Below are 22,158 nucleotides of genomic sequence, written 5' to 3'. Positions count from 1 at the left end.
TTCGTCTCAGGTCATATCCCAGGGTCCTGGGATTGAGTCCCACATTAGGCTCCCTGCTCAGCAGGGAGTCTGCTTCTCCCTCTCCCCCGTCCCTCCCCCCGCTCATAAGTGCTCTCCTTCTTTCTTAAATAAACAAACAAACAAATAAATAAATAAATAGAAAGCTATATAGGAGCTTATCCTATCTTGGTATCAAATAATTTATGTACCTGAACCTGTGTCCCACATTAGGCTCCCTGCTCAGCAGGGAGTCTGCTTCTCCCTCTCCCCCGTCCCTCCCCCTGCTCATAAGTGCTCTCCCTCTTTCTCAAATAAATAAATAAAAAGAAAGCTATATAGGAGCTTATCCTATCTTGGTATCAAATAATTCATGTACCTGAACCTGCAAAACATTAAAAATATAAGGCTCAAACAATATAAATCATCTCAAATCTCTCTCTTACCATTACCTTTCTGTTGAAATTCTTCCAGATTTCTTCTGCTAAGTCTAATAAAAGTTTATGCAAAAGTTAATGTGAAGTGCAAGGGTTCATTATTCATTTGAAAGACATTAAATTTACAGGGCACCTGGTGGCTCAGTGGGTTAAGCCTCTGCCTTCAGGTCATGATCTCAGGGACCTGGGATTGAGCCCCACATCAGGCTCTCTGCTCAGCAAGGAGCCTGCTTCCCCCCCACCCCTCTCTGCCTGCCTTTTTGCCTACTTGTGATCTACCAAATAAATAAAATTTTTTTAAAAAGACATTAAATTTATAAACCACACTTCAAATACTTAAAGATCATGATCCAAGTGAAGTTACCTAAATTCTATACGGATAGAAAAGGTATTTTTAAGTGATCTAAAAATACATACTACTAGCTTCAAATTTCAGAACTGTAGAGTCATATTGTCACAATTTTTAGTATTCTTGTAATTTCAGTATATTGCTGTGGCTCTTGGCAGAGTCTATGGAGACTCAACATTTGCCATAGTAAAACTGCCATAGTTCTATCTTTTCAATGATATTAATACTAAATATTTTGAAATACATTCCTGGGGCATGATCATTTTGAGAATGGCTGTCCGGTACTGAAGAGAAGGAAAATAATGCTCTAAAGCAATTCAGATATAAAACATAAGGTAATTTTTTCTTATGGGGATATTGGTTAGCCTTAATCAAACTCATTTTTCTGATCCTTCAGCCCTTGCGATTGGCCTAATTTACTAAACACAATGTTATGAACTTTTTTGAGCTTCCTGCTTAAAAACATTTGGAAAGTAAAATTTTTTCTCTATAATTTCAGAAGTGGCAGAAAGGTTTACTAGCAGAGTTATGAATACTAGCTTAGAGATAAAATTCATGACTACAAAAATCTTCATTCAATCTGTCAACAAATATTTAGAGTGCCCCTCATGTGTCAGGTACTATGGAAATAGACTTTCCTCTTTTCGTATTTTACTGGTAGATATTAGGCCACTCTGATCACTTTGGGTGGAAACAAAAGGACTCGAAATTTTAAAAAGAAAGAAAATACATGGCTTTCTCAATTTTTTATAGTTTCCAACAAGATATTTAGTATTTACTTTTAACTAAATATTTTCAATTAAACTCATTTTTAAAAATTAGTTAAAATTTTAAGTACATTAGATTCCATATAGCTAAGTCTAAGCTGTATTATTTTAGTAGTTCAAACTAGAGTAATCAAATACAGAAAAATTATTCACTGGAACATAAGTAGATGCCCTGATCCAGCAGGAGATAACCTACTTTTTGATTGCCATTTCAGATTATTACGTGGCTCAAATCTCTTTCAAATTTAATTAGCACATATCCCTTAGAAATTTAAGAAACATGACTCAGAAAATACTATGGTTTATAAGCCAAAATTAAAGAACATTTGTCAAAGGGTACAAAGTTATTTATGAATTTACATTACTGAAAGATGATGTTTGAAATTTTAAAGTCATTTCACAGAAAGAGTTGCTGAAAGACGTGGTGGATCCTGAAGCTTTAAACATGAGAATGGTTAACCAAAATTTAAAACTACCGAAAAGAATTTTTTTCCAAGTACTCATAAAATGTCTACAAATTTCTAAATGTTCAGAGTATAAATGATAATTGTGTTTTGTTCTTAGATAATTTTGTATACTTTTCCTGGATTAGTCCAAAATATGGGGTATGTGGGGACTCTCCTTTAAACATCATAAAAGTGTCTATCAAATTTAAAGGTCTTGACCTTTAAAATAAGATGAAAACAACTCAAAGAATTGCATAATGTGGTTTACCTACAAACTTGTGATTCTCCATACTGATCTTAAAGAAACCAGAAAACAATTCCCTTTAGCTATGAAGATATGGATTATAAAATTAAATTTTCAGAAGTCAGTAAGAATTCACTAATGAAAAAGGCCATCAAAATCTGAAAATTACTTCAATACTAAAAACAAAAGTAAATAAACCAGTCTTTCCAAAGAAATTCTTGCATGGAAGCATAGGGTTAACCTTAAATAAGAGGTTTCTTCCATCTTTGACAGTCTGTGAAAAAATCTATTTTTTACTGAGAAATTAAGATCTTAATAACATCTCACATAGCATAATCAATACAGGATATTTTTACCTTGATGTTCTGGGCATCAACATTAGCCCCAGCTTCCAGAAGAAGACTAATGACTGTGGTATTCCCTGCTAGTACTGCCCAATGCAAAGCAGTGTTTTTGTGATACTTGTCACCAAGGTTAACTGAAACATTGAATGTTAAAAGCAATCTAGTTGGATCCACACTGAAAAGGAAAAAAAAAAAAAAAACAACAACAACAACCCTAATTTCAATTATAGAAATCATTACAGATACTAAACTGATCGTGGTTGTATTTGCATTCCATCTTGGAACACTTCTAATCTAACCTATACTCAACCTTATAATAGGTATTGAGAGAACATTCTAATATGAAGTATTAAGTATGTGCAACACCATTAGAGGGCATACTTGGTCCTGACATTTTCTAATTTTGATTAGGGAGTAAGGTCATTAATATTTATATAATTAAACAAGTAAATGTTTAAATTTAAATCTGGATTGCTACAAAAATGTTTTCAGGCAATTCAACTAATTAATAATATTAAACCTGCCAGTATACAAATAACATGAAAAAAATAATTTTAAAGATAAGGTAACATCTTTCATTCTTAAAAACTGCTAAAAGTGGAATAAATTAAGAATACTACAATTACCAAGATCAAGGTAAGCACAGAGACTCAAACATCAAAAAGGTAATTTATTATATTTCATAGCAAGAATTTTAAATATTAACAAATAGAACATTAACTACTTTTTCTCATCATTTTACATTTTAATATGCTGAAAATGATACGAATAAATATTTTATAATGATTACATACCTATGTGTTCTATAAGCTGCCCACATTAAAGGTGTCATTCCATTCTGATCCATCATATCTACATCCTGATAGAATAAAAAGAAAAAAGTCAGATGGTAAAAATTTCTAAGTTCCTACCAAATTTACTCAGAAAAATCTAACTTACATACCACAGGAGAAGCCAATAACACTCCTTAATCAAGGCTGATTAATGAAAATTTTAACTTTTTTTCAAATAAAACTATTGTCACTAAATATTTTAATTAATGGGCATATATTTAATTGACTATAAATATGTATTTAATTAACATATATTTACAGACTTCCTTTTTCAGATGGTTTAATCACCCTTTCAATGTTTTACATTTAAAGATCTTGACCTACTCTTCACCTTTCATCCACAGAGTATAAGTTAAGTGATTTAAGTCTAATTCATGATAAGAGGGAATAATGAAACCCTGTTTATTTCTAGGCATTTCAAAACAAAAAATAAAAAGACTTATCTTTTCAATAAACTCAAATTCTGTTTGCCTTTTATTGTTATGCACGTACATTTTTAGAGTCAAATAATTCTGAAAAATTTGTGGTAATAAAGCAATTCTCTGCCTTACTCCCCACTATTTTCACCTCTTTTAGCCCTTCACATCTTAAATAAGATGCTTGAATTGCTACTTTTTGATTTTTCAGTTTTAGGCATTATCTTCTGAGACTTCAGTATGCGAAATGAGAATTCCGCTCTTTACTCTTCCTGACCCATCACAAATATGCACCTCTCTATTCTTTCAAGAGATCTATTATATTTTTGGTTCTAAAAATGTTTGGTACTTATGTTATTATAAATGTATATGAATACTATTCCCAGCAAAATCGTGTAGTAAACTATGATTATTTTTCTTCTCCTATCCAACTTTTTGCTTTCATATGGTACTTCCTCCCCACCCCACTTTTGCTTCGTTTTTTAACAAATTACAATTAAAACTACCATCTATTCAACCAAAATTCTTCCCTAGTTATCTAAGTCTCCTTTCAAGACATCCTGATGCATCAGGGATTCTATCAGTTTCACTTCCCTAAAATTCTCTCTCCTAACTCCAACCTGGACTATATATTATCCTATATGCCTGAGACATCTGTCTCATTAACTAGAACAGGTTCTCTGACAATTAAAATTATATTAACTTATATTAAATTCATCTTTGTATTCTCAGTGCCCAGCAGAGTAAATGATCAAAAACCATTTGCTAAGTGAAAAGACATGTTTATCTACCTATTTGTTTGGGAAGGACATAGGGTTTAGAATAAGGCAGACATGGTTTTGAATTCTTAGGTGGACCACTTAATTGCTATAAGAGTAGCAAAATTAATTCTCTGTGCTTCAGCTTCCTCATCTAAAAATGCAAATATAAATAATGGCTTCATAAGACCCCTGTGATGATTAAATGGAATAATGTGTGTAAAGCACCTAGTCTATAGCCTAGAACATAAGAGACATTCAATAGACAGTAAGTTTCCTCTTCTTCCCTTCCCCATTGCCCATTCCTGGATTATATAAAGGCAGCAGTTCTAATCCAAATTGTGTTATCTAATACACCAGCCAGTGCAGAGAGGACAGAGTTATAGTGAGTATGCTGCACAACACTCTATACCTCTAAACTGCAGTTGTCTGTGAGCCACAATTATTGATGGGAATATGTCTCAAATGTGAACATTAACCAAGGGTACTGAAGCAGAAAAAATGCTGAGAACCAGTACATTAGACAAACTAGAACACACATCCTTGGATATCATTAGTCTTAGTCCCTCAAGAATACTATAATCAAAAGTTACACCTTATCCCTTATAAATACATTTACAGATTTACATTAACTGTGGTTGGGAGCATCTTATGTAACCTATTTCCAATATACACATTAAATAAAAATCTTTAAGAAAATCTTCTGAAAAATGACAAGCTTCCTCGTTTTTTATATGAGTCAAGTACTGTAACTTATTTTATTTCCTTTAGGGTCCTAATTTCAAGAGAGTGCAACTAAATGTGATGTCCAATTAAAACAAACACGTTAAGTTCTTGTTTTAGTTTCTTCCTCCTTCTTAGTTGTCTTTTCATATCCTTCTTAAAAAGTGATAGCATTAAAAAATATCAGTAAGTAAAATTAAAAATGTAAAATAATTCCATATCTCTAGAGTACTTAAAGAAAAATGAAATTCAACCTTTTCTTTCTTTGGGTCGGGGTTTAAAACTTGGTACTTCTTTTCCAAGTTCAGCCTGGACGTATGGGTATTCTCTATTAGGAAGAATTAACAAGCCCAGATCAAAAGCTTATGGGGATTCCATGATCAACAGGGCTCCATAACTTAGCATTTTCCCTTTTCTCCTGAAAATCATCCAAAAGAATTGGTAGTGAGCACTAAATATATTTTAACAGTATAACTAAAATGAAACAAATGTGAAGAACAGAATGACAAACTAAATGGAAATGTTATATGCCCTAAGAATATAAAACTGATACAAATAACAAAAAATGGAGAAAATGGAAAAAGGTTGAAAAGAAAGTGTAAGTACCTAATCTGTAATAGCTATGAGTCAAAGGATATTATTTAAAGCTGAAAAATCAAGTAATAGAAATGTGGTTATAGCTATCAGAACAAAGTTAACACTAAAAAAAACAGTATTATATACAACTAAAGTCAGTGGAAGGGAAGAGAAAGAAAAAATAAAAATATACTAATTTTATTACTACTTATAATTGGGAACTAATCAGAACTAATAAAATTTGAGCAAATATCTGATTGAAATAAGACAGAAAGAGAACTGTGTAACCTTCTAAGGAAAGGATTTACCAAGCAGAAGATAAGATCAAGCACAAAGGCCCAAAGACAACAGCATATTAGAGCTGTTCAAGGAACAACAGGAAGACTGATGTGTCAAAGCAGAGTACAGGGGAGATGACAAAAGATAGGCCTGAGCGGTATCTCAGACTAGACCACAAGTGGTTCTGTAGTCCTGCTCTAGGGAAGGGCTTTGGACTCCCATCAAAGTATGATGTGATGAACACTAGAGTTTGCTTTTATAATTAGTGTACACATGGAAAAAATTCTGGAAAAATATATACTAAACTGTTAGAGTGATCTCAGTGGGGGGAGCAGTAAGAGAAGAGGTGGAGTTTCATTTTCTAAGTCATATTCTCTTATGTTTGAGTACTTTACAATAAGCATGTTATTTCTGTAGCAAACAAAAACAAAAACAAACTTACTCATGAAAAAGAAAACAAACTGCCAGACTTTTATTATCATGCATTTATTATAGAAAAGGTGCTGTGACAGATAGAAATCCCTGTCCCATAAGAATTTTATAGCCAACATCCTCTACCAGAGTTAAAAAGGTTACTGAAACATCCAAACCTCAGAATCAAAAAGCTAACAAAAAGACAAAAACCAAAAGAAAAAGTGAACGTGTTATTGTAAATTTATACCCGCAAAATAAAAGGCCACTAATGAAAATACATGCTGTAATCATGTATTACAGCACCATCTACTGTTCCAAACCCCAGTCTAGAAGAAATGTGGGAGAACAAATGTAATCTCCTGTGGCAGCTGGTATCCAAACATGGCCCTCAACAAACCTTACTTGCTAGTATACCCGTATGTTCCCACAATGAACGTGACTGGCCTGTTACTTGCTTTAACTGACAGAATGGAACAGAAATGTTGCCGTGCCCGTTCAAGACGTAAGACTTAAAAAAGGCAGACAGCTTCTGCTTTCGTTCTTTGGGGAGCTCCCAGCACGTAAGGAGTCTAGTTTCCTGTTAGAAAGACTATGTCCAGGAGTACCATGGAGAAGGAACTCTGAGACTACCTGGAGAAAAAGAGAGGACTTGCTATCTCAGCACTCCAACTGAACCCAGCCCCTTAGCCATTCATATTAAGGCATAAAGTATGTCAGTGAGCCATCCTCCATTCCAGTCAAGACCCCAAATGCCCGTACCCCCCAGCCATTATCACAAAGTAAAGAACCACCCAGCCAAGCCCAGTCAACCCAAGGTAATAAACGGCTGGTATTGTTCTAAAGCCATTAGATTTTGGGGGTAGTCTGTAAACACCATATTAGATAATAACCTCCTCTTCCAGCAATTAGCCAGCCTATGCCGCTTACACTATAATGCACAATACACAACTATCATTGTGAGTGACTGCCAACAATAAATACTTTAAGTATTCATAAAATCAATACTATTCAAATTCTAAATCTGCATAAAATTTAAAATAAATGTTAATAGCAACGAATTAAAATCATTTGTCTTACTCTTACGATGAGATCCTTAGCTACAAAGCTAATGTTTAAGTATAACCAGAGAAAACACATGAAAGAATAACTGAATGACATTAATTTCGACAAAATACATTTATTACAAAAACATGGTATATATAGACTGGTACCTGTTTAATGTGACTACAGTCGGTACATATTCACAAAAAATCAGGAAGAACCACTTAAATCATGAGAAGTTTCCTGACATGTAAGAAGTAGCATTATATTATGAGCAGAAACATAGAAACTGATCCTAAAGAATTTATCCCCCACTCGAAGTAACATAACAGAGAAAATAACCAGTAAAATGTTCAAAAAAGTATAAATGAATCCAGAGTATATATTCAAAAGATGTAAGTAAGTAAGGGAAAAAATAGATACCTAAATTTTCTTACTTTCTGGGATTCAACTCTCATCAATCTCAGAAACAAATGATCTTAATGGATCATTATCTGCTTCTTGATTATCTTTCTTATTTTTAACTTAACTATATTTATTACCTCAATATCAAACTAACTACATTACTTATTCTCTTCATCCACCAGAAAGAACTATTTAAATATCACCAGACTGTTACACTTGTAACACCAATGATATTAGGCGTTTAAACCATGAAGAACATCGGATTAAAATCCACACCATTGTGATTTTTTTTACCTGTCCTTTTGCTATGAGATAAGCAACAATTGAGGTATGTCCAAACTGAGCAGCCAGATGAATACAGCTACATCCTTCTCCATCAATTAATGAAGGATCTGCACCATATTTCATTAGTTGCACAACCATAGATAGATGGCCTTGTCTAAAACATAAAAGAATAAACACTTAAATATATAAGATTATTTCAAACAGGATCTCCTGGAAAGATCTTTCTTAAATAGGGCAATGGTGGAAAAGATTACACAATTTTTTCAAAGTTTCTTAAGATATGTGTATGTCAAGACATGCTTAGTATTTTACAGTTCTTAAGTCTCAACCAAAAAAGAGTCTTTTAAATTTTATGCAGATACTTATAACTTCTTTAAATATGTAATAAATAGTTACTATATTCTATTAATCCTATTCAAATATAATCTTAGTTGTCCCGTGAACTGGGGAACTTCTTTAACTGTAAATATATAGAGGCTGCTTAAGATTTACATTTACAAATCTAAAGTTTAACTCAATCATAAACTAACAGGATTAATATGAGCATGGTGAATTCCTAAAGACACTTCGGGACAATAAACTTTGCTGCCAATGCAGGTAACACTGTACAGCAATATATTAGTACACTGCTGATATTAACTGTTAATTCTCTCATTCATTTTAGCATATCATTAAAAAAAGAACAGTTGTTTAGTTATAGACTAATAAGGGAACCAAAGAAAAAAAAATCCAGAAGCAAATTTAAACCTTGTGGCCCAGTGCAACGGAGTGGAATTTAGGTCTCCTCCAAGTTGATCCACAATAGCACCTTTCGAAATATAGTATCTATAAGACAAAATTTTAAATAATTTAGACAACTTTCATTTTCAATTTTAAGAAATTAAATAAAAAATAAAGAAAAAAATGTTTTCCATTGTAGACCTCATGCTAGTTTATGTCTTTGATGACAATCTTTTGTGACATTTAAAAAATATATTTTGTAGAATTTTATATCAAACACATCACTCTTCTAGAAGGAAAGTAATTTTTTTTAAAGTTACAAAAAAGAATAGCATTGCCAAGTAACAATCATATAAAAAAGAAGGCAGGCAGAGAACCACCAAGACTTGGATCAGAGAGCAGCAGCAGAGAGAAAGTTGAGTCTACCACAGGGAGAAGCTCAGCTTTATGAGCTTTATTTTCCTCACAAAATTACTATAGATTGAATCAAGCAATATATGTACAATAATTTTATAAATTTTAAGTATAACTCAGAAGTTATTTACAATGCCTTGTTATACCTTTAAAGCTGTCTTGCTTTAAAAAGAACCACCTCATTGCTTAATATATTAATGTTATAACATATTGATTTCCTCTGAAATAAACAGGACCTAGCTGGTTATCACAATGTTTACTTTGGATTGATCAATGAATGAATCTTGAATATAAATGATTTCAAGACTTTGATGTCAAATGCTTGATGGTGAATATTACTGAGATTCTTAAACTGTTCTAAGTGATTACTGCTTTAGATCATAATGCATTCACTTTTAATGTACAATTTTAAACATTTAATATACTCATACTTACATGCTTGATTCAGAGATTTATTGCTTTATGTATTTATTACATTGGCGTTTTTAAAGCATTATGTAATGAAGGGCCAAACTCCACTCTATCATGTAAAATAGTTTAAAGTAATGTAACAAAGTATTTCCAGACTAAAATATTTCCAGCCCAAAATATCAGAGACATTAGTCTGAACACAAACATTTAACTATTCCTAAATTCTTTCTTAAGGAACTTGGTAGGCATCATATAATAGTTGAAAATGGTTTTTTGAGCCCAAAGAGAGGTACAGCTCAGCCAAAGAATAGTTTTGATAAGAGCTGGGATTTTTTTTTTTTTAAGATTTTTATTTATTTATTTGACAGGTAGAGATCACAACTAGGCAGAGAGGGAGGCAGAGAGAGAGGAGGAAGCAGGCTCCCTGTTGAGCAGAGAGCCTGATGCGGGGCTTGATCCCAGGACCCTGAGACCATGACCTGAGCTGAAGGCAGAGGCTTTAACCTACTGGGCCACCCAGGCACCCCGAGCTGGGAATTTTTTAAGGCAATTTTATTACCTTCACTATAGTAAATATATTTGTTCCTGAGTTATTTTTACTCATATTTCAAATCTTTGCAAGGGCTACGATAATGAATGATTTCCAGACTGATTCTAAAATACAACCCCCACCCAACACAAACACACAGATAGGAGATTTTTTTTCCCTGCAAACTAAAGAACTTCTATCACCTTTTCATTGTAAACTACTGGAAGAGAATTACTAACTTTTTATAATATGTTACTCTTTATAGCTGTAGACCCTAGTTCAAAACTACACAACTCTGAAATGATCATGTAATTCTTATTTTTAAACTCAAGTCTCCCGGCATACTACAAGGTTAGCAAGGAATGTTGCTGTAGGTACTAACTAACGATCCCTAGGTTTTGAGACCAGATCATCAATGAACAAGAGTTATCAACAAGTATTTGAAAGATGTAAAGTTAACAGTTAAAACTCAAATGTTACCAGAGGGGGGTACCAATGAGAAGAAAACCAATATATGTTATAAAACCCCAGAAAGACTAAGGGATTCAAGGTAATTGTTACCTCTGTAGAATGCAATGAAAAAACTAGAGTATAAACAGAAACACTGATTGAAAGTTTATAAAAATTGCTGAAAAACCTGTTGTTTTGTAACTTATATTCTCAATGAAAGGTCAATATTTAGCATCACAAATAGGCATTTTAGTGCACTGTAACAACCAAGAAGCTGACGGTGCTTGACAGTATTTCTTTATGCATTGTAATATTCAATTTTAAAATGTAACTACTCAAAATTTTAATATTATTATAATAATAACTCAAACTCTTCAAGTTCAGATTCATTCTTATGTCCCTAAGCTTCATTATATGATGATGTCTGGCCTCAGGCTCACACTGATTTTAACACTCAACCATTTGGCATTTGCTGAAAAGTGTATTCAGTGCACCTTTACCAGAGAAATCTGAAACTCATGGAATTAAATCAGAGAACCGTATGAGACACTACACTAAAATTACAGTAATTCATTGAAAGCTCACACTCTAAACATCTACAACCCCCAGCTCCTCTCCTTGTTCAGGTCAGGTGGCAGACAGATAACAACTCCTTCTCACAAAGAGATGGAACATAACTATTAGAAGAGACACTTTTCATTGGATCTCTCTCGTTCCCATGTCTTGCTAGGTGTATGAGTAGAATGCAAGGCCCTGACCATTTTTTACACAGGTCATTTCTTTTGAGTTGTGTTTGTATCAAGCAACCTTGAGAGATGAAGCAATGTCTCCTTCTGGACCAAAGAGCAAGTCTGCTCTTATTATAAAAGCACTGAATTCCCCAAGAATCAATACAAACCCACTGTGTGTGCTGTATCCATCTGGATGACCTCAAGCCACTCTCATAGGACCTAGGAGTATGAGGGCCCTATGCAAATATGATGTTCATACTATTTGCTGTGTTATGGATATGCTATAACTTTTAGGTGGGGGTATAATTCCAGACTCAGCAGTAAAAAGTAATCTTGAGGCTATGAATACCAGTTGTTATTAAAAATTGCCTTTACTCACCATGTTTGTTTTAGGAAAGTAACTTGCTAGATCATGCATTGTGAAAAATTAAGTTTACCTACCTAAAGATATAATATGCTCAGACACCAATTATTAACCCACTCTACAATTACTGACTTTATTCTATAACCTCATTAATCCACAAGTGGCTTGGGACATTTGTTAAGGCAGGCAGCATCAAGTATTTTTGTATTTCTCACTTCAGACTTTCTTGTTTATTTTTAACCACAAGACAAATGTCAATTTTTTAACCAACAGAATCTCAATAGTAATACATGAATTAAGAAAATAGGGGCACCTGGGTGGCTCAGTGGGTTAAAGCCTCCGCCTTTGGCTCAGGTCATGATCCCAGGTTCCTGGGATTGAGCCCCGCATCAGGCTCTCTGCTCCGCAGGAAGCCTGCTTCCCCCTTTCTCTCTACCTGCCTCTCTGCCTGTGATCTCTGTCTGCCAAATAAATAAATAAAATCTTTAAAAAAGAAAAAAAAAAAGAAAGAAAGAAAGAAAGAAAATAATAAGGTAATGCTTCAAATTTCTGAGAAAACTACTTCTTTTTTTATTAATTTTATTTTTTATAAACATATATTTTTATCCCCAGGAGTACAGGTCTGTGAATCACCAGGTTTACACACTTCACAGCACTCACCATAGCACACACCCTCCCCAGTGTCCATAATCCCACCCCCCTCCCAACCCCCCCTCCCCCCATCAACCCTCAGTTTGTTTTGTGAGATTAAGAGTCACTTATGGTTTGTCTCCCTCCCAATTCCATCTTGTTTCATTTACTCTTCTCCTACCCGCTTAACCCCCCATGTTGCATCTCTTCTCCCTCATATCAGGGAGATCATATGATAGTTGTCTTCTGAGAAAACTACTTTTAATCTGTAAATCCATGCTCAGCCAAACAACCAATAAGGTGCGAGGGCAGAAAAGAGAGTAACTTCCAAACATCTACCTCCTAAGTGCTCTCTCTCTCTCAGAAAGCTATCAGAAATTGTACTCTACTAAAACCAGGTAGCAACACAACAGAGACAAAAACCTCAAATCCAGAAAACTGAGACCAACAATGGAGCAAAGGGATTTCCCAGAGTAATGGCAAAGGAAAGTCTCACAATAATGGTTGCATAGTAGCTCTGAAGAGCAAATAATCTGGGTTGGAGCAGAAAAGTGGAGAATTCCAGGAATGATTTCCTCTACCTCCGACATCCAGAAATGGAACAGATAAATTAGCTGATACTGTTTGTATACAGAGGATTTTATACTTCTAAGAATATGGGAAGAATTAGTTATAACATAAAGAAAGTTTTAAAAATGAAGTAACTGTTACTTCAGGCAGAAATCAAAATTCCAAAAGGAAAGAACGGATAATCAAAGAACACTTCCAGGCTTAACACTGAGAATTTACATACAACAACTTAAACTTTGCAAGGTGATTTAACTAAAACTATAGTAGCAGATAGGAGAATTATTACTGGTGAGGAGATCCTGGACATCTAGATATCCCAAAACAGAAAGTCAAAATATAATAAGTGATAAATCAAGAAATAACAGCATAAAAGTTGGTAATATTTATTAAAATTCAAAACTCATCTTTCTAACTTTCTTATTCCTATAAATTTTACAGATATATATGAACACAGCAAAATGATATGTGACCTAGATATCAACTACAGCACTGTTTGTTAATGGTAAAAACACCAAAATCAATCTAAATTCCATCAACAAGAAAACCATTAAATAAATTAAACTCATATAATTGAACATTATATAACTGTTTAAAAAGAATGATGCAGCTCTTATTTGTACTTATTTGTACTGATAATGAGAAATCTTGAAGGTATATGTGTGTATATATATATATATATATATATAACAAAAGCAGAAAAAATGCTTGCTGTCATTTTTTCTAGTAATGTAGCAACATAAATATATAAAATAAAGAGTAAATACTGAAAGAAACAGCTCAAGCGCTAAAAAAAAAAAAAAAAAAAAAAAAAGGTGGGGCGCCTGGATGGCTCAGTGGGTTGGGCCGCTGCTTTCAGCTCAGGTCATGATCTCAGGATCCTGGGATCGAGCCCCACATCCAGCTCTCTGCTCGGCAGGGAGCCTGCTTCCTCCTCTCTCTCTGCCTGCCTCTCTGCCTGCTTGTGATCTCTCTCTGTCAAATAAATAAATAAAATCTTTAAAAAAATAATAAAAAATAAAAAAGGTTATTTCTGGGCTACAGGACGTGGGGGAGACTGCCATTTTCCACTGTAAGCTTTTAAGTACTATTTGAGTTTTCAAAATGTTTATATACTATTTTTTTTATTAAAATAATACTAACTGAAAAACAAACAGAGGTTTAAAAGGTTAGATCATTTGAATCAACCATCCCATTAAAGAAAATTAAAAACATTCAATGAAATCTAAGAAACACTTTCTAAAAAGTAAAACCTAAGAAGATTAAGAGCATTAACCAGGCCAAGATTCAGGAGAGGGTTAAAATGTGGAGAAGTCAGAAAACTGCTTGGGTACCATCTGCCCTAGAAATAATTTGCTGATATGAAAGAGTTGGCCAAGAAGCAAGTTAAACAGGCAAAAGCAACAAACAAAGGTTGGGACCCCAAAAGGTTACACTGTAGCAGTAATTATGAACCAGAAGTAAACGTGGCTCTAGCTTGGTCTTCAGCCACCTGAAGAATCCAGAAAATCTAAAGCCTTGAAATTAAATTAAAGGTGGATCTCGCAGAAACAAAAGGAAATCTCATCTTAGGTCTCAAATTATTCGACAATTAATTTTCAAACACAATGTCCAGTAAATATTTAAAGATAATCAGGCACAGGAAGGAACAACATTAACAGATACAGACTATCTTCTCAGATACAATTATAAAATAACTATATTTACTATATTCCAAGTATATAAGACAAGATTAAAAATTTCAGCCACAGATGATCAGATGATTTAAGTAATACAGGTTTGAAAAAGGTAAATGGTAAAAAATTCTAGAACTGGAAAATAAAATTAGGAACACACTCAATAGATTTAATGGCAGATAATACATAGAGAATAAACGAACTAGAAGGTAAGTCAGAAGTTTCCAGAATGAAGCACAATGAAGGATAGTATATATAGAAGAGAAGAGACAAGAGTATGTAATGAAAAGGTCAAACAGACATTTAACTGGAGTTCCAGAAGGAGAGCAAAAAAAGAATGGGGTAGAAGCAATAGCTGAAGAAATAATAGTTGATATTTTTCCAGAACTGATGAAAACATCAATCCAAAGAATCAAGAATTCCCTGCAATCTCATTCAGGATAAATAAAAAGAAATCCACATCTACTTACATCAACAGAAACTGCAGAAAACCAGAAACAAAGAGAAAAATCTTAAAAGCAGACAGGGGAAAAAAAAAGCCTTCAAAAGCACAATATTTAGACTAATTTCTCAATAGTAACAGAAGCCAGAAAACAGAGGAATGTTATTTTCAATTAGTAAAACACAAAAATAAAACAAAAACTGCCAACCAAGATTTCTATACCATGTGAAAATTTCTTTCACAAGTGAAGATTAAATAAAAACATTTTCTGAAAAATAAAAACAGAATTAGACATCAGGAAACCCTTATCAAAGGCAGAGGGAAGGTTACACATACAAGAATAAAAAAGGAACAAATAAAATGGACTATGCTCTCTGGAAGAAAGTGATTCAGAGTTCAATACTTGCTTAACCTTCCTTTAGTATTCAAAAGGGCAAATTCTTTTCACTGGCCTTAATATCCCAGTTGTCTCTAGACCCTGCATGCTGTACCTAAGTGCACATCTGCAACTAGTTTATTTCAGATTCATATCTTCATCTGAAGAACTTATGTCCAAATTGTCAGAGACTACTAACTAGATTTACTAACAGTTCCTATCACCCTAACTTTTGCTTTCTAACTACCTCTTATTATTAATACGCAATATTAATAATATTATTATTAATAAGCAAGCAGATTAGCAGTAAGTAACAAAAATCATTTACACTTAGTATGTATTCATCACTTATGCTGGCATGAATAATTAAAACAGATTATGACCTATTATCTTTGTAACCCCTGTTTTCTTTTGTAGCTTTTCCCCACAGATTCCCATTTATTTTTTTATTTTTTTTTTTAAAGATTTTATTTATTTATCTGACAGAGAGAAATCACAAGTAAGCAGAGAGGCAGGCAGAGAGAGAGGAGGAAGCAGGCTTCCCGCTGAGCAGAAAGCCCGATGTGGGGCTCGAACCCAGGACCTGGGATCATGACCTGAGCCGAAGGCAGCGGCCCAACCCACTGAGCCACCCAGGTGCCCCACAGATTCCCATTTAGAATCTGAGCTGCAAATTACACTGCTGAAATCCTGATTCCAAATTTTATTAGCTGCATGTCATTGGTTATATAATCTATTTATGCTTCAGTTTCCACATCAGGAGAACAATTAATGTTAGTGTTCACACACGGTTATCTCAAGAATTAAAATTAAAGGAAAGATACATGAAAAAGCACTCAGCACAGTACCTTGTACAAATAAGCATTCAATGTAAAAAACAATCTTCAGGGGAAAAAAGGTACACAGAATCTCTATTTTTAAAGCAATGAATTTTAGAAATTATTAATTTTTATCATTATTTCTAATAATTTTATAATAAATAATATTTTAAAATACAGAATACACATACTTGACTAAATCTATTCTGTTATTGATGGCGGCCCAATGGAGGAGGGTAACATTTTCTTTGTCTGGTTGCCGTACATCATAACCTGCTTCCACCAACTCTCGGCAGCGTTCATATATTCCATATCTGGGGAAAAAAGAAAATATGAGACTGTTACTACTATTTGACAAAAAATTTAAGCTGAAAGTAACATTTCCAGAAGAAAATAATGCTCCATTTTGATACCTGGAATTTCTTTTTTTTTTTTTTTAAGATTTTTATTTATTTGTTGGAGAGAGAGAGCACAAGCAGCCAGAGCAGCAGGCAGAGGGAGCAGCAGGCTCCCTGCTGAGCAAGGAGCCCAAAGCTGGACTCAATCCCAGGACTCCAGGATCATTACCTGAGCCAAAGGCAGTGCTTAACTGACTGAGACACCCAGGCGTCCTGATACCTAGATATTAGAATGGACTTCTCAAGGTAAGATATTACTTTAAAAATATCAATATTCCAAGGTACCTGGGTGGCTCAGTCAGTTAAGCATCTGCCTTCTGCTTAGGTCATGATCCCGGGGTCCTGGAAACAAGTCCCACATCGGGTTCGCTGCTCAGTGGGGAGCCTGCTTCTCCCTCTCCCTTGCCTTTCCACACATGCCTTTTACTTACTCTATCTGAAGTAAATAAATAAAATCTTTAAAAAAATTCCAACAGCTTTTACTAATCCAGTTAGTAAAAATTTTACATATAAAATTTTACATATAAGAATGCTGTATCTCATCAGTTGGAAGGGAAAAGAATACCAGAAATAATATATCTAGCAATTGCTTATTTTTACTAATATCACCACTTATTCCAAAAAACTCTTAAGGCTGCCTATAAAAATAAATACAACTGGGGCGCCTGGGTGGCTCAGTCAGTTAAGTGGCTGCCTTCAGCTCAGGTCATGATCCCAGAGTCCTGGGATCCAGCCCCACATCAGACTCCCTGCTCAGCAGAGAGCCTGCTTCTCCCTCTCTCTCTCTGCCTATATGTCCTCTCTCTCTATCTCTCTGTCAAATAAATAAATAAAATCTTAAAAAATAAAAAATAAAAAAATACTATTATGTTAAAAAATATTAAATCACAAAAAAAACAGTAACAAAGAGCTTATGATTTTAAAAACAAAAAGAAAAAAGGGTGTTCCCAAGTCTCAGGATTCTCTATTTATATTTCCAAGGGCAAATGAAAAAGGATGTATGGGAATGGGAAGTGGGGTGGGTAGGTAAAGAGTGTTGTGAGTTCAAGCCAATGAGGCAGAAGAGACAGGGTACTGGGAGAGTTTTATTTGATAAAGAAGAAAGGCATTTATGGAGTGCCTTCTTCCCTTTCAGCTTTAGATCACTGTGTGGCAACATCAAGTTTTTAAGCTCTTTATTATCGAAACAGTATACTATCGACCATATAGTCTTTGTTTTTTTTAAGATTTTATTATTTGACAGAGACCTAGCAAGAGAGGGATCACAAGCAGGGGGAGTGGGAGAGGGAGAAGCAGGCTTCCCGCTGAGCAGGGAGCCTGATGTAGGCCTCAGTCCCAGGACCCTTGGATCATGACCTGAGCCGAAGACAGGCGCTTAACGACTGAGCCACCCAGGTGCTCCTTGACCATATAGTCATAAAATGGGTACAGTCTGTTCCCCTTCAAGGCAAAGCGGTATTTTAAACACAGTGAGAAAGTAACTACTTTTACTTCAGAAAAAGACTTGCTATAAAGAGAATATTTTGGGGGCACCTAGGTGGCTCAGTTGGTTAAGCAACTGCCTTCAGCTCAGGTGATGATCCCGGAGTCCTGGGATCGAGTCCCACGTCAGACTCCCAGCTCCATGAGAATTCTGCTTCTCCCCCTGACCTTCTCCCCTCTCATGCTCTCTCTGTCTCTCTCTCTCAATAAATAAATAAATAAATAAAATCTTTTAAAAAAATATTTTTTAAAGCTGTATGTTCAGAAATGTCTGCATCATTATATAATACAGTTTCTGAAAGCTCTAAATATATCACCTATAAAGACCTCACGTGACTGCACTAAAATATTGTGAAACAATCTTGTTAACACCTGCAAACCCATTTATTATAAAAATGCCAAAACCTGAAGAGTTTTCAAGAATTGGCATTAAAAAATGGATATTTACAAGGTAAAGTTCAGTAAAATATTTGTCTAGTGAGTAATACTGGAAAAGTAATTACTGTGATTTAGTAAATGCATCATATTCTGTAATTCTTCCATTAGGTAATTATGTATCTTTGTGAGGCTATCTTTTTTCCAGCCAAAAAAAAAAAATCATTAAAATAAAGTAACCAAGTAAAAAAAAAAGTTAGGATCAGATTTCTATATCATTATGATTTGTTAAACCAGCTAAAATAATAATGAAAAGCATATTTAATTATACTACTCTCACTATAAGTAAGATTTATAAAAGACATTAAAGACCTCAAGAAATATATATACCAATTTCCGCCTGACTGATCTACAAATTCAATGAAATTCTAATTAAAACCACAAATAAATATCTCACGAACTTCTCAAGTAGAACCTAAAATTCATTTGTGAGAGTAAAAGGCCAAAAATCACTAAGACAACCATGAAGATTAAGAAATGATTAAAACAATGTGGTCCTGGGATGCGTGGGTGGCTCAGTTGTCAGGGTCCTGGGATCCAACCCTGCATCTGGCTCCCTGCTCAGCGGGAAACCTACTTCTCCCTCTCCCACTCCCTCCTGTTTATGTTCCCTCTGTCACTGTGTCTCCCTCTGTCAAATAAATAAAACAAACCTTTCAAAAAATAAATAAATAAAAATAAAACAATGTGGTACTATACAAGATGAGACAAAAAAGAGCATTTAGAAATGAACCAGAGTGACATCAGCCATCAGGGTTGAATAAGACATCCATCGTTTTGTCCGCCTTCTAACAACAGTAATTTGGCATCTAGTAATGGACAAAAGAGCCTCTGTGGGAGTTTTGGGATCCAGTACTGCAGTCTATGGGAGCTGAGAAATCTCACCCACCCATATTATAGGGTAACAGGCATACAGACTTCAATACAAACTTCAGCCCAGCCATGGACCCTGCAGGGGCCCATGAACTGACTCCAGCTCTTCTTGACAGTGGTCTGGGAACCCAGAACAACACTTCTCAGAGAACCGCTCAAAAATGAGAGAACCGTTATAGAAGTCCAGGTTTCCAGAGGAAAAGTTCCACAAGTTACTGCAGAAAAGAAATACAAGTTTTGACACACTGGAGAGGAGTACTAGATGGTGAGCTACATGATGGGGGGTGGGGATGAGAAAGGGCTAGGAGAGCAGCAAGATAGGATTCTGGAGAACACTAAAGGGATACAGATCCCATTAATTTCCTTGTGGACTCCATCAAAATACATAAAGAACTTTAACAATCAATTACAAAAAGACTTTTTATTTTTCAGGAAAGAAGACATGTTTTTTCAGGAAGAAACCCAAATGACCAATAAACATAGGAAATATATTCAACACCATTTGTAATCAGAGAAAGGCCAATAAAAACAGAAAACCATTTCACAACCATTAAACTGAAAACAATTATTAGTGTGACAAAACTAGGAGTTAAACAATAAGTAGTCAAAGAAGATCTCACTTCCTGTACAGCCATTTTGGAAATCAATTTGGCAACAGTTGGTAAAGTTGAAAGAACATACTGAAGAAGCCAGAAATTCCACCTGAGTTGTCTACCTTAGAAGAACTCTTGCTTATGTACACAGGAAAACAGGAAAAAGGATACTCGTTGATGCAATGTTTGTAATGAAAAAGTACTGTAGACACAATTTTAAGTGTCCCTCAATAAGGCATGACAGAATAATACAAAGCAGTGAACAATAAACTAGGTCCTTATTTATCAACACTGATAAATCACGAAGCTATATAGTTTTATTTTTTTAAAAAAAAAGCTGAAAACTGATATGCAGAGCAGAATTTATATAAATTTTAGGCACATATTACAATGGCATATTTTGTTTGTAGATGTTTGTAGAAATAAATGTATAGGAATGTTCATGAGAATGATTCACAGCAGTTTCAAGAGAGGTTTCCTTGGGGAGAAGGAAGAGACCACACTGAGCAACCTGTAGCAAATACAGCAAAATGTTAGAAGCATCTGCTTAATTTGACAGTTATATTCTTCTCTATATTTTACTGTAGAATTGAAATGTTTCATTTAAAAAGGTGTTTTTAAATGTAGAAATTACAGACAGCATAGATACTTTTCAAGAAATAGAAGAGTATGAGAAATATAAAGAAAGGTGGTTATTTTTTTCTTAAGACAAAAGATACTGGAGTCTATTTGTTGATGGAAAGGATGCATTTGGGTGAGAAGATTAATCACAAACGAGAGAAAGGAGGTATCAAAAGGAGCAGTCTCAAAAGGAAAGATGAATGCAATGCAGTGTAATCTGTTTCCTAATACAGGTGACAATGTGCTCTGATTTCTGACTATACATAACATTCAAGAAAGGAAGAGTGCCACCAGTGAAGTAAGGACCTGCAAAAGTTTGTCTTTCCACAAAAGTAATGAAAAAACTGGCAGAAAGTGTCAAAATCAACTTTTTCAGAACTTTTGGAATTAAGAAAAGGCTGCCAGCAATCCAAGGAGCATTCAGTCAAAAAAACAGCTGAATTTCAGTAAGAACAAAGAACTTTGTGGTACTTTACCAGATCATAGTACCAGCCTTTCTGCTCCCCAGCAGCCTTGAAAAAAAATGTATTCCTGGTACTAGTGTCATCAGCTAGAGCTTAACACCCGACCCTTTACTGTCCACCTAGCTTGAACTCACTGACCCTGGTCCCACATTCTTCCTTAAGCTCTCTTTCCAGCTATCTCAACTCAGGCATATGGAAACTCAGGGCAGTGACAGCAACTGCCCTGACAAGACCTCCAGCTGTCCAGACCACCTAGCCCAGTTCGATTCTAACCCCTGAATTGCACCTGTACAGATGGACTATGGAGTAACCTCTAGAATAACTGATAATTACCTTTATTCATTATAATATTATAATCTCTGTCCAAGGAGGAACACAAGCCTCATTTACATAACATACAACAAAAAGGCATGTTTCCTTTTTCTTAAGACAAGTGTGCAACTTTATGCCCACCTCTACATCCAATGAAAAGAATCCTTTTTAAAAATATCCATCATAACCCTAAATAAAAGGAACCCAACCACACTTGCTCAGGGAAACACAGCTTTGCAAGTTATTCCCTTTGATCTCCTCACTTGTTGCAAATAATGTTACCTGTGCGACAACTCCACCTGGTATATCTGTGACTCACCAAGGAATGAACTCACAATGGTTCGGTTACACTAACAACTAGTAACCAGAGTGAGTAGAACAGGGATGGAGTTCTCTCAAAGCCTCATTCCAAAAGAGAAGTCATTATTTGACCTGCCTGGTGCTTCCCATATAGGGGAGAGTCCACCAGAAAGGCTCAATTATTGAACCTTAGTTAAACTCTTTTAAAAGCTTCATCCTGGGGGCTGTTTGTCAAATG

General features: G+C 34.7%; 1 protein-coding gene across 1 annotated transcript in view; it reads right to left on the bottom strand.

Moving 5' to 3' along the window:
• Positions 1 to 22,158, bottom strand: part of ZDHHC17 (zinc finger DHHC-type palmitoyltransferase 17) — an 88,517-nt gene that overhangs the window by 39,321 nt on the left and 27,038 nt on the right. The window contains exons 3-7 of the mRNA XM_047740492.1: positions 16,634 to 16,756; positions 9,062 to 9,139; positions 8,324 to 8,468; positions 3,379 to 3,443; positions 2,597 to 2,759 (exon numbers count right to left, since the gene is read on the bottom strand). Coding sequence (XP_047596448.1) covers positions 2,597 to 2,759; positions 3,379 to 3,443; positions 8,324 to 8,468; positions 9,062 to 9,139; positions 16,634 to 16,756 — 574 coding nt within the window. The remainder of the gene's footprint in view (positions 1 to 2,596; positions 2,760 to 3,378; positions 3,444 to 8,323; positions 8,469 to 9,061; positions 9,140 to 16,633; positions 16,757 to 22,158) is intronic.

This window comes from Lutra lutra, chromosome 8 (assembly GCF_902655055.1).
Source record: "Lutra lutra chromosome 8, mLutLut1.2, whole genome shotgun sequence".
Lineage (NCBI taxonomy): Eukaryota > Metazoa > Chordata > Mammalia > Carnivora > Mustelidae > Lutra > Lutra lutra.
This window is presented reverse-complemented; position numbering and strand designations above follow the sequence as displayed.